This window comes from Pseudopodoces humilis, chromosome 17, assembly GCF_049639895.1.
Source record: "Pseudopodoces humilis isolate 2021_Gansu_Grassland_sample_001 chromosome 17, ASM4963989v1, whole genome shotgun sequence".
NCBI classification, from domain to species: Eukaryota; Metazoa; Chordata; class Aves; order Passeriformes; family Paridae; genus Pseudopodoces; species Pseudopodoces humilis.
Window position 1 is genome coordinate 17173584 of NC_142216.1, and position 12892 is coordinate 17186475.

At 44.2% G+C, this 12892-nt stretch overlaps 1 protein-coding gene across 1 annotated transcript in view; it reads left to right on the forward strand.

Annotated features, from left to right (window-relative positions):
* Positions 1-12892, forward strand: part of CTNNA1 (catenin alpha 1) — a 117817-nt gene that overhangs the window by 29935 nt on the left and 74990 nt on the right. Inside the window, exon 7 of the mRNA XM_005533576.3 lies at positions 2114-2317. Within this exon, the coding sequence (XP_005533633.1) occupies positions 2114-2317 (204 nt within the window). The remainder of the gene's footprint in view (positions 1-2113; positions 2318-12892) is intronic.

The window sequence follows — 12892 nt, forward strand, 5'->3', positions numbered from 1 at the left end:
TTGAGTTTGCCTGCCTGAAGTTCCATCAGATGCTCAGTAAGCCTTTGGAGTGTGCCGCAGGGTAGCCCCGAGGGGCTGCAGGCTCTCACAGGTGCCTGTGGGAGGGGAAGGCAGCCCTGCAGCAGCAGCACCGTGTCAGGGGCTGGCAGTGAAGAAGCAATTCAGTTTCAGGTTTGTGGACTGACTTGTACAGCTCAAACCAGCTAATGGGATTTCTGACAAGTCACCCTATTTTACTATACAAACTTTCCAGTATACAGCTGCAGACTACTTTTTGAGTGTTGCAGTTCACATGAAACTTTTTGAACTTTTAATTCCACTTTGTGATGCTCTCTAATAGCAGCAGTGCCTGATCAGCAGGCCAGCTTCACGATAGCTTTGTCTCATCCCTGCCAAAGGAGGCTGACAAAACAAATGTGTTGAGGTTCTTGGCAGATGTTATCCCTGCACTTCATTTCCTGCTGCTGCTTGAGTGTTATTACACTCCTGTAATAGAGGTTTTGAGCACACATGCCCCCAGATACTCTAGTGATGGTAAAATATGAAATGGCTACCAGAAGATAACAAGCTGATTGTTATCTCTCTTTTTTTGGCGGTGCAGTTCTGGAGAGGTTGCACGCTACCACTGAATTAGCCAATGGCTAAAAGTTTTGGGAAGAATGAGGAGGGAACGCGTTGGAGAGCACATGCCATGTTCTCATCCTGCTGTGATGGCTGCATGCTTACTCCATAGGGATAGGAAATGTGCTGCCTGGCAGGAGGAGGTGGTTGTGACGTGGCTGCTGAGGTTAGCTTGAACACAGACTGGCTGAAAAAATTCCCATTTCAAAAAGCTTTGGAGCTTCTTTTAGAATTAACAAATTCCACCCCTGAAACAACCCAACCAAAACCTAAACAAACCAAACTGTGAAATGGCCAAATTATTTTTCTTTATTAAATTACAAATATGTTTAAACAAATCACCTGAAAGTACTCAAAGGTGATAAATACTGTGCAGCCTTTCCTGGGGAGCTTCCATGGGTGGTGGTGTTGCTCCCTTGGGAGCAGATATATCAGTGCTGCTGTTTCTGCCCCGAGTCTCTTGGTATGAGCTGTTCTTGCTGACACTGTGGCAAGAGAAGTCTGCAGTAATTGTAATGAAGAAATGGATTTCAGTGTAATTTGAAACCTTTATGTTGATGTTTCACGTGGAGAATTTTCGAGAATACAGTTGTATTTACCTGCCTAACACTGAAGAGAAGAAAGACTGTGCAAAGTAGGGCAGCAGAACACAATGCATAGAGCCAACTTTGGATGTTTGTTTTCTTGTTCATGATGGGATAATTATATCTGACAAGTTAACTAGTGAAGGCCCGTCCAAATTGACATGTCATTAGGAAGAGTTCTGTACTTTGAACCTTATTTTTGTTGGCACATTTGATTTTTGCCATTCATGTAACAAGGCTTCCTATGGCCAAGTTTTGTTTAGCTGTCAAAGCAGCACAAGAAATGAATAGCAATATAATCTGCTGGGAAACCTCTTAGTAATTTTACAAAACTACTCATGAAAATCCTCCTCAGTGCCAAAATGGTGTCGTTTGCCTCTTAATGTCTGACCAGGGAGTTACTCTAAGTGTTGATTGTGTGCATGATTTAACAGTAATGCACTGCTTTGAGCCTTAGAGTGGCTACCTAGAGCAGAGGCCAGATGAGATTAAGAAAATAAAAGTGGGTATTTATTGAAGGCTTTCAATAGATACACCTTGGGCAGTCAGAAGTCTCCGAGAGGGGCTGCACCCAAGGTGGATGATGGTCAGGAGTTTTTCAAACAATTGTAAGTCTCAGGGGTTCATACTCCAATTACAGTTTCAGGTAATGAAGTTGTTTACTCCAGGTTTGCCCCCTGCCCAGTTCACTGTTGTTTACATCTCTCAGGGCCTGAGACAGTGAGGTGTCCTTGAGTTTCAGGCCCAGAGAGGAATTGTTTTGGTTGGCCAAAATATAAAGGCGGTAGCTAACACTTCATAAGTAGTTTTAGAGACTAATGCACTACAGGATTTGAAAAATATAAAAGCTAAATACTAAGGCATCACCTGGGCTAGTGACTGATTTGCAGCACTTTTTCTCTTACCAGAAACAAATCATCGTGGACCCCTCGACGTTCAGCGAGGAGCGGTTCCGGCCGTCCCTGGAGGAGCGGCTGGAGAGCATCATCAGCGGGGCAGCCCTGATGGCCGACTCGTCCTGCACGCGCGACGATCGCCGCGAGCGCATCGTGGCCGAGTGCAACGCCGTGCGCCAGGCCCTGCAGGACCTGCTCTCCGAGTACATGGGCAACGTGAGTACCCCCCTCTGCTGGCTCCCTTTGGGCTGCAGCTCCATGGCATCAGCTGAAATACGGGATTGAAGCCGTGTCCCTCAAAGCTGGTCTGTTCTGTCCCAAACAGAACTTGAACAAGTGGTCCTGAAAGGTTTGTCATGGGGTGGGATGAAACCTACTTAAAATTGATCTCCAGTCTTCCAACCAAGTGTTGTCATCATAAAGTGTTAACCCTTTGGCACTGCTTCTGTTTCTATTTTATGACTGTTGGCATTGTTTTATAGAGAAATTCAAACCTCGGTTTACATAAGGTGACTGGGTTTATGCAAAAAGTTCTACTTCTGTTGACTCTTGGAAACTTTAACTGTGTCATCTTTGTAGCTGAAAGCATGAGTTGTCAGAATCAAGTTGATTATTGTTGCTACTCAGTTAGAGTAGAAGTGATGTATGAAGTTGAAGATGTAGTAAAAAAATCTGAGAGCAGTTTGGTGTAAATATTGGGCTCTGGGCAGTTCTTTTCCAGTGTTGAGACACTGAATGTGCACACAGTGTTTGAAGCCTGAGCGTGTTTCTACGGTTGGAGTAAGTGTCATGTCATGTGGATGAGCTTCTGCATTTGAGGGCATCATGGTGCAATATTGGACTTCCTTCCCCTCCATTGCCCCTTTGCTCTTGTTCCAGTGGGTTTTAAACTGAAGAACTTGCTGTGTTGAGAGGTGAGATCAGGATATTGTATGATTATAGATGAGACTACATATAATTGTCAAAGTTCAATGCTGTCGAAGCTGATTTCAGAAATAAAGTTGCAGAAATGGCAACAACTTAAGCAAACTGTGTGGCTTGTGGCACTGTGGCAAGTCTGAAGAAATCTTATTGGGAGGAGGTGAAGTCTTATTTACGATTTTGAACTTGTTTGAGTTGCAACTGAGTTCAGAGACACCTTTTTTAGACAGTACTACTTATTTAGGAACCTTGCTGCATCAGGAACCTTACCTTCAAATCTTTTGGCCCAAGTAATTTCAACATAGAGCAAAACTGGCCCAGAGGCTGCCATGTGTGGGTTGGGGTGGTGGAATTTGGAGAACAGATGCAGTGTGTGTGGCAGAGAGAAAGGAAAACAAGGATTTTTGTTTACCAAAGAGAAGGGCAAAGTAATTGAACAAAACTGAAAGGCAAGTCTGATGTTGCCTGCGGGCTGAGCTAGGTATTCATGTAGTCTGTCTTAATTGCTTGTGAAAGTAGCTTGTGCTCAGCATTGACATTTTGTAGAACTTCAGACTGCAGCTGGGGAGCAAAGCACAGAGTTGTACCACTCAAAACTCCTTTGAGAAGGGTGTTTTATGAGTCTATGAAGCATCAGCAATAATCCTTCAAATGTGCTGCTGGATTGGATGGAGCCCTGTCAGCATGATTCCGAATGGAGCAGCCACCAAAGGGTAATTAACGTGTGCAAGAGGTAAATGCTCGGTCTTGCATGGAGGAGTTGGTGGCATTTGTGTCATTGAAAGTTGGTCAATAGCCGTGTGAGAGTGCAGAGCTTTGGCTTCCTCTCACAGCAATGCCTGTCCTCCTCCTCAGCCATGTGCTTTTGTCTCTGATAGGCAAGTTAAAGTAATCAGGCTGAGATGGAAAGAATGTATTCCCTCTGTTATCTCCTTTAACACATTGTGAAATTAGTGGAGCATACTGCATTTTTTAAAGTCACTGTTATGTTATGATTGTAGACAGTGTAGTTGGGGAAATTAGATTAGAAATTCAGTGAAATGGAGTGGAAAAAGCAATTGATAAATTATGGTGAAAATGTGGGATGGTGTGTAAAAATCCATACTGTAAACCCCTCTGTGATTAAGCTGAAGAATGACTAATAGTTGGGAATCTAAACAGTGAAAATGGTTTGATACATCTGCAGGAAGAGTAGGGATGTGCTGACTTAGAGTAGTGGCAGAGGAAATGTCATTTCATGTATATGTATGATATACCCACAGCTCCTGGGATGCTTTCCTCCAGTCTCCCTTTGAAGGAGGAAGTGAATTGGGCATTAAATCTGTTAATTGCACAGCACTTGCAGTGCATCGTAAATCCTATCCAAGTGCTACAGTATTTATTGGCCAAGTGTAAAAATTCAGAGAAGATTGGATGAGGAATACACTGGAAAGGCTGAAGCACAGGACTGTCTTGAGGCAGATTTCCTTTCTAACTTTAAATGCCTCCTCTTCTGTGACTTCTTTTGAGCTTTTGAGCTTTCTTTCTGCTCTCTGGCAGTAGAATGTTTTCTAGACAGTTTATAACTCAAAGTTTAGTGTTTTGGACCCAGAGTTTAACTATTTCTCTGTTGCTGTCCTTGAAGGTCTGTAAGTCTGGAAGCATTGGTGGCTGTATTATGGAGTGTGGCAGAAGTTTTTAGCTGAATAACAGTTTTTGGCAATAAACTGAATTGTAGGATGTCTTGACCCCCACTGCATCTGCTGGCACAGTGATGAATCCTATGATTATGCCCTTAAAAGAAGGGCAAGATTTGCTTGTAGTTTGTTACAGAAGTTTGAATCTCCTTTTTCTCAGATTGGTGCGTGTATGATTTCCTTTTTTGTCTAGCACAACTTTTCTTGCTGTTTTCAAGAGCATCTTGGTCAGACTAAATCTTTTATGTCAAGGCCAGTATCCTGTCAGACAGTGGTCAGTAGTAGATCCTGCAAGCAGAAGGACAGGAACAAAGGAGCTGTTTAATTTACCTTGCCCCAAGTGTCCCCCCAGTGCTGGCAGTCTGCAGCTCAGGCACTTCTGACCAAGCTGGACTGCTCTTGAAAATGGCAAGAGAATTTGTACTAGTGGCAGGAGTGTTTCTGTGGCTGTTGAGTGAGATGGGCTTTCATTGCTTGTGTCCACTGAACTTCGTCAGCCACTTCATGACCCAGCCTCTTGGTTTATAAGCTACATTCTTTGAAATCCCAACTGTTCATCCCTTAATTCTAGCATCTGATCCTCTGGCTTTCTCCCCTCCTTTCCCCCTTCTCCTGGGGAGAGCTGTTTTCCATTATGGCTTTTGCTCACTTCTCACAATTCCAACTGAAAATAGTTTTCCTTTTTAAACTTGCATTGCAGATCCCTCCTGGATTGAAATAGCATGAAGCCTATTTGCATTTGGGTTTTCTTACTTGGAGCAAGCTTGATTCTTGCTGCTGGTGATGAACAGCAGAGCTGGAAGGGGAAGGCCAAAATCCATTATTGATTCTGAGTAGCTTTGTAAAAGCAGAGTAGTCCAAGGTCTTGGGTCTGGGATCAACTGCCTGGAATGCAGTAAATGGACCACATCAGTCCCAGCTAAGTTTGTAACATAACTCACAGATGGCAAGACCAGATCTTTTGTATGATCTGTGGCGGTCAGGCATTCTTGGTGTGTATTTTATTAATTAAACAAAGAAATTTCAAAGCATATTTGAGTTATTTGAACATTGATTGCAGACTTAGGCAGGGCAAGAGGGCAGAGCAAAGCATCGAACAGAATGATGTCAAGATTAATAGTGCAATCAATGAAGAAGCTAGTAAGAAATATCAGAAAATACAATGGGTCTAACTCTGTGATCTCATGTGGGTACGTGTTGACCTGTTGCAGTTTGCTCCAAATAAAAAGGATGAAGCTGTATATTTCTTGACACTGCTACCAGTTTATCCTGGCATTGCCTTTGCACTGGCAGCTGGTGAGATTCCTCTCCCACTGGGGGTACAGCCAACATCTCTGCTTTTCTGTACTGTGCTGCTCAGCTTTGCCTCAAAGTTAACATAACTCCAATGAAAATACATGGATATCTAAACTACTGAAATGCATTAAAAAACCCCCTGTGGGCTGACAGCTGAAAAATTCCTGTGTTTGAGAAGTAAGAAAATGTGTCACTGACACAAGAATCCACAAAGTTGGTTGTGACAGGTATGTGCTCTGTGCTGTAACCCTCTGGGTGTCATTAGCACAGGACTTGGGCAGCCTGCCTTGCTGTCAGCTCTGGGTTACACATGGCAAACCCTGCATTAGGTGCCTTTGGGGCCGGGCTTTGAAGGGGTTTGGGGTTTAGCAGGGTAGAAAGCAGGGGCCGTGCCCTGGAAATGTAACCAGCGGTTTCCAGTGTGCTCTCCCCGTGCCCTGAACTTGCAGAAGACATCAGTTATCTGACTGACATGTAAGACTGGTAAGAAAAGCTGCCTTAAGCTTTTGACAGTCAATTTTTACTGCCTGGTGCAGGAGCCCTGAGGGCTGGGCACAGTTGGGCTCCTTTCCACGAGCCAGCCGCGGTCGGAGGTGTCGGGCTCTGTTTAGTATGCACAGGGAAGTGCAGAGAGCTCTCATTTTCAGTCTATTCTGTACCCCATCAATTTCTAATGCATTCAGCTCCCCTTTCATGCACACACCAGTAACTCAGCCATGTACCAGCAGAAACATTGTCAGGAATTGTAGTTTGGCGAGTGCGGAATGCGGACCCGGAGCCCCATTGTGTACCACATGCTCTTGTACAATAAAATCCCTTGTTACTACATTTGGAAACGATAAATCATGTTACATAAAGTAGCCTGACAGGTCCCATTTCAATGGGAATTTTAATGCTTTCATATTAACATTCTGACTGTGTCCTTGACTGTCTGGATTGCATTAGAGGTGCTTGGCAGCAAATGGAGAAAAGCCATTGGGAGCTGGTTCAGAGCAGGCGTTCCAGGCACACATCACTTCAGGATGGCTTTTTATTTTCCCTGGTTTCCATCTTCTCTTTGGCCTCAAGTGCTTGAGCACCACAGCAGGGTCTGTTTGGGGGTGGGGGTTGTGTTTCTTTTTGTGTTGGATTTTAAGCTGTTCAGGTTTGGCACAGCTTGAAGGTGAGGGAGGTGGTTGAGCCCAGGCTGTGGCCCTGCTCTGCCTCGGGGAGCTCTTGCAGGCCAGTGTGGTTTGGATCTTGGGGTCTCCAGAGAAGGTCCCAACACTGCTGGATTTGGACCTGGTGGACCCATAACTTGCTAAATGCTTGGTTTGCACCATTGTGTCTGTGTTCAGTGCAGTTGGGGGAATGTAATACTCCACAAAAGTGCTGTTTCTTCAACCTTAATTGCACTACTTTGCTTTTTTTTCCTAAGCTTCTCTGAGCATCTCTGATGCTTGGAGGTGATTGGGCAGGAAAGTGCCTGGCTTATCTATTCAATATCTGCTGGGAGAAATAATTTGTCTTCAGAACTACCAGCAAAGGATATTTCTACTCCTGACACACTTGCAATTTACAGAATGGAGATGTGTTTTCATGATGAATTTGCCTATTAATAATGTTGATCCACAGTTTTGTATTCCCATCAAGGATCCAAGCTTGGAAAGGAACATGTGAATTTTCACATGACTGTAAAATTCATTTATAGCAAGTATCTATATACTGAAAGGGCTCTTGCATAGCCCTTTTAATGAAAGCATCTGTTTCTCTGAGAATAGATGTGAATTAAAATGGCACACTGATCTGTGTTGATGATAAAGATGCTGATAAAAATTCTGCCTTGAGATAATCTATGCTTTCTTTTTTAATATTGTTTGTCAGTTTAAGATGCCTGAATGCTGACGTGATGGATGGGGTTTGAAAGCCTGGATGGGTTTTCCTGTCATGGACTTTGCTGCTCAGTAGAGAGCTGTGCTGTTATGCTGGGCCCTGATTTCCATTGACATTATTGCTTTGACAAAGATGCTGCTTTTAAAAACAGAACATTTCTGAAGTGATAAGAGTTTTAAGTTGAATGCTTACAGGCTGCCATAGAGTAAATATTTCAGCATCATTGGACTGAAGCCAGATGAAGATGGTGAGAACTTCACACTCTGTCAGTCAGGCATTTTTGGGCTACAGAATCTAGCTTCCAGGTGTTCACCCAACACTATTCTGGTTTGGGACTTAGTGTGGGGTTTTCAGATGTTCTGGCACCTTCTCTTTCTTAGGGAGTAATACAAGGACTTAATGAAGTTTCAGTTCTTAAGAGTCCAGCTCATGCGAGGTTCTGTAAAGATCTTGTGATCTTTGGGTTTTGAAGCTCTTCAGAGTCTTCCCTGTCACTCCCAGTGGTTTCCCTGAGCTTGTCCCAATGTTGATGTGGAATTGCTGGTTTAGATACCCCAAACAACTTGCCCTTGGACACCACTGCAGCCATTGATGGCAGCGGCACAACTTGCAAGCCCTGGATGCTTTTCCACAGCCAAGACAGTTTTTGTGCTGTGCAGATGCATCTCTTAAAGAAGCATTATGGCTGGCTGAGTGCCTCCTGAGAGAATCCCAGCAAAGCCCAGCACTCACACCTTAGGTCTGGTTCCAGTACGAGCCGAGAAGTCTCTTGAAGTCTTAAATCACTGCTGAGCTCCATCCACTGCCTTCAGCCTTTGCTGCTTGTTTGGTGCAGAGCTGCCAGGAAGAACTCTCTTAAATTGAATAGATTTGACAGCAGCTGGGACTTGTTCTGAACTGCCTTGTACAGCAGAACTCACCCTTGCAGCCTTTCCACGCTTTGCAGCATTTTTGTTACAGACTCTTAATGTATGTAAAAGAGGGAAGGTGGCTGCCCTCACTTACAGTGCTCACTGCAGCCAGCTGTGCAGCAGAGCTGAGCTCCAGTGCTGGCTCTGAACAGGAATTGAGTCCTGGGGATACTCTGAGTACCAGTGAAGGCTCTCATCCCACCTGGTCCCACCTTTCCCTGTCACCCTTTGGTTTTCTGTTGGTGAAACACCTGGGTTTTCCTTTCTTGTCAGGCTTGTGTCTGTCTCCAATGTTAACACATTCTGGTTTTCTGATAATGCATTATAAATCTCAACCTTTCTTAATCTCATATTGATCAAATAACATTTAAGATTGGTGCAGGGAAAACCTGCAATAATAATGTGTACAGCCTCGTTTGTGGTATGGAGGTTGGCATGTTGCAGTGTTTTATTTCTGTTGAGCTGTAAGTGGTTTTACATAAATACACTCTAATGCTGTGCATGAATTCTGCTTTAACATTGTGGTTCATGGCTTAATTCATTTGAATTCTACTGTTTTGTGGAAAAATATTTGAACTTTATCTGCCTACATAAGATCAAATATGTAGTCACCCCTAATGCAGCTCCATTTGGTGATACTTGAGTAGTCTCTCAAAGTCAAATTCGATGAGTATGGATGGAATGGAGCATGTAAGTTTGCACAGTGTCTGCTGATCTGTGGATAAACAGTCTTTTAGCCTCCAGCAGGATCATGCTCTCAGTGTGCAGAAGTATTACACACACAACTGGGCTTTTCAATTCGTTGGAGGAAAGGGATGATGGAATTATTACAGAGCTGGAATACCACAGTTCTTGTATTGCAATGACAAACTTGCATCACATGTCCTCGACTTCTTATCTTTTTCTTTTGCCTTCATCTACTACAAACTCTGGATGAAGTTCCATCTGCAGGATGGGATTCAGGAGGTGATGAAGGGAGAGAAGGGGAGCAGTCACTGTCCATGTATATACATATCCCTGTGGCTGTGTGGTACCACTTGTCTCCTCTCCAGTGCTCCCATGACATGCAAAACCTGTTGTACTCTTTCATTTTTTCCCTTTCCAATACCTCTTTGTCTTTTTTACAGCTCCTGCTGTAAAGGTCCTGATGGAAGCCTGGATATTCTCTTCTGGATGTGGTGTTTATTATCCAGACTCTGCTCTTGCTTAACCTGTTTTATCCTGTGTAAGAAAGCTGATGTTCTGTAATACTCTTAATGTGTCCTGGGGCTTCAGACCTCCTTTGTCCCAGAAAGTCAACAGAATCAATACAGAATAATTAGCATTTGTGGCTTATCCAAATAGTGGCAGCCCTCTGGAATTTAAATAGAGGCAGAAGAGTGACTTAATCCTTCTCATGTCTGAGAAAAGGATGAGGCTTAAGCTGTATTTTGGAAAGCTGTTGAAATAGAGGAGAGAACTTTGGATTCCTCCTGGCCTACACAGGGACACATTTCTTTAGCAGGAGGGACGGGAGTTAGAGGGGAAGCAGCAGAGCCAGCTTGTGTATGGCAGGGTGAAAAACCTGCTCAGGCTTTCTGAAAACACTTTGTGACTTTGGAGACTGGATCCTCACAAATTATTTTTGCTGAACAGGCGTTCTAGAAGAGTAGTTTCCTTACAATAACAGCAGCAAAGCCAGAGGCTGTCAGGCCAGGAGCTGCCTTGCAAAGGTGGGCTAAAAGGTGCATTTCTCTCAGCACCAATTAAAAAAAGCACTGGCATCGAGCCACAAAGGGAAAACCAGGGCATGTGCAAAATTAGCAGTAGGCAGTGAAGAAACAAACCCAGATGGTTCTGTGCTGGCTTTCACAAATACCTGTGCCTTCCACAAATGGAGGGTGTTTTTCTTTATTGTGTGTGTCAGAGTGAACACAAATATTGTGGGATGTGCAGCCACTCATGGAGTATCGACTCCACTGCGTTCCTGGTAACCTCTGCCTTTCAGGAAACAAGGCTTTTGCCATTCATTGGGTGCTCCACTGCTGCCATATGTGGCCAGAAGAAAAAAATTGCTTCTCAGCTCAGAATCTCTTTGATATGCCTGAGGTGCTGTCAGCTGTGGTTTGCTGAATATGATAACGTGAATTGACGTTATCAGTTACTTTCTGAAACCTGCGGACTGATCCGGGGAAATGAAGCCTGCTGCTTCTCTGGGGGGGAAAAGGCTCTGAAAACAGAAGGTTCTTGCTTTAGGATCAGTTCAGCTCTGTAGGTGTGGTAGCTTGAGAGTGAAGTCTGTGAGGCACAGGAAGTGTGGGTGACATGGGAGTGACTGGACAGAGATGAGGAGCATCGTGGGGATGCAGGTGGGTCAGTCCTGGCTGCCATGACTGCTCCAGAGCATCCTTCTAGCTTGCCTTTCATCTGCTGGGGTTGAGGGAGTTTATTTTGACCTTGTATTTAAAGGATGGATTCCTTAAAAAACCAAAAAAACATAAAGCACTTTTTGTTGCCTTTGATTGATTGAATTTTGGAGTAAGGTTCCCACCTGCAAGTGTGGCAGGCAGCTTTTTTGATATGATGATAGATGAAGATTTGGCCATGAGGCTGCACACAGGGGCAGTTTGGGGGAGTTGGAACATTGACTATCCTGAACTACTCAAAACTTCAAATAATTCTGATACTATTAAATTTCTTTTCACATTGCCTTGATATATGACTGTAGTTGCATAATTCCTCCCCAAATTAAAATACATACAGAGATCTTAAGGTAAGGAATGCTGGAGATACTTCAGCAACTTCTTTGAGACACCAATCTCATTATGTGCTTGAGACTTTAGCTGTTTTTTTGAGTTTATTTTCTTTTCTGATATTACCTGCAACATTGGTATATGATGCTTTAAAAAGCCCCTGTTTGCTGAGTAGGAAGATAACCCTGGGACTTGTTTGTAGCACACACATTTTGTCCTGTGTCTGGTGTTGGAAGTTGATGGATGTTTTTCCTTTCAGGCTTCCCAGCAGATGAATTGCAGCTGTGAATGTCAGTGGTGCCCAAGTCAGATCTCCCTCCATTTACATTCTGTCCCCATGGTTTTTAACCCAATACTGTGCATTGCTTTTAAGTATGCATTATTTTTACTCAAATCCTCTTGACTAAACCCCAGAATTAATGCAATTAATTCTGCTTGTGTAGAGGGTGAGCAACTGGCTGTGTGATACTGCCCAGGTGGCTTCTGCATCTGTGGCTCATTTCCCTCTTTTCAAAGGGTTTGTGTGCGGATCCCTGCTCACTCAGCCTCCTGGATTGTGTAGGGAGGAATGCGGGATGTGGGGCTGGCTTCCTCTTCCCTACTGTGCCTTTGAAACTCTCCTTTGAGGACTCTTTATCGAGTCATTTTGGGGGAAGAAGGTGACTGGAGGGCTCTGATGTCAAGTATAAAATAAGACTGCAGCCATATCACTTGATACTGTTCCCCTTAAATGCCAAATTGTGAATTTCCTTAGAGGCAGAATGAGTTCTTTGGGCATCTCTCCAGGAGTCAAAGAATCCAAATTCTAGAGGTCACTGGACTGAAAAAAGCCAAGAAAACGAGAAGTTAATGAAGAAATAACTGAGGAGAAAGCAGTTGTGAGCCCTTCTGCCTTGTGTCTGGGCAGCTGAGCCCTTTGGAGCTGATGGACTGCAAGATGGGAGTGTTCCTTCCTGCAGGGCCTGCATTGAGCCAGGCAGGGTCTTCAGCAGCCCATGGAGAAGCTGATGTTCTTGGGAGGGTGGGTTTGCAGATGTGGCTCTCTGGTAGCCACAGGTGAAGTTGCTGCCCAGGCTCTCCTGGGTGGGCTCCTGCTCCTCCCCACTGCTGTCACTGCCAGCTTTGCTCATCCCCAGGGGCTCAGGGACCTGCTGTGGGAGTGAGGAGAGCCTGGCAGGAATGTGTGTGGAGAGAAAAAGGTGGTAATTATGCAAATCTTCCTGACCTGTACCCCCCCATATGCTCTCGTGAAGGCTTTTTCACAGAGAATGTAAAACTGCCTTTTTGGTGGCAGATGCTGCATTCTCCAAACTTACTCTAAATTATTCTTCCTGGTCAGTTTTGTAGTGCTATGGAAACCTATTTCCTCCATGCTCCCAAGTT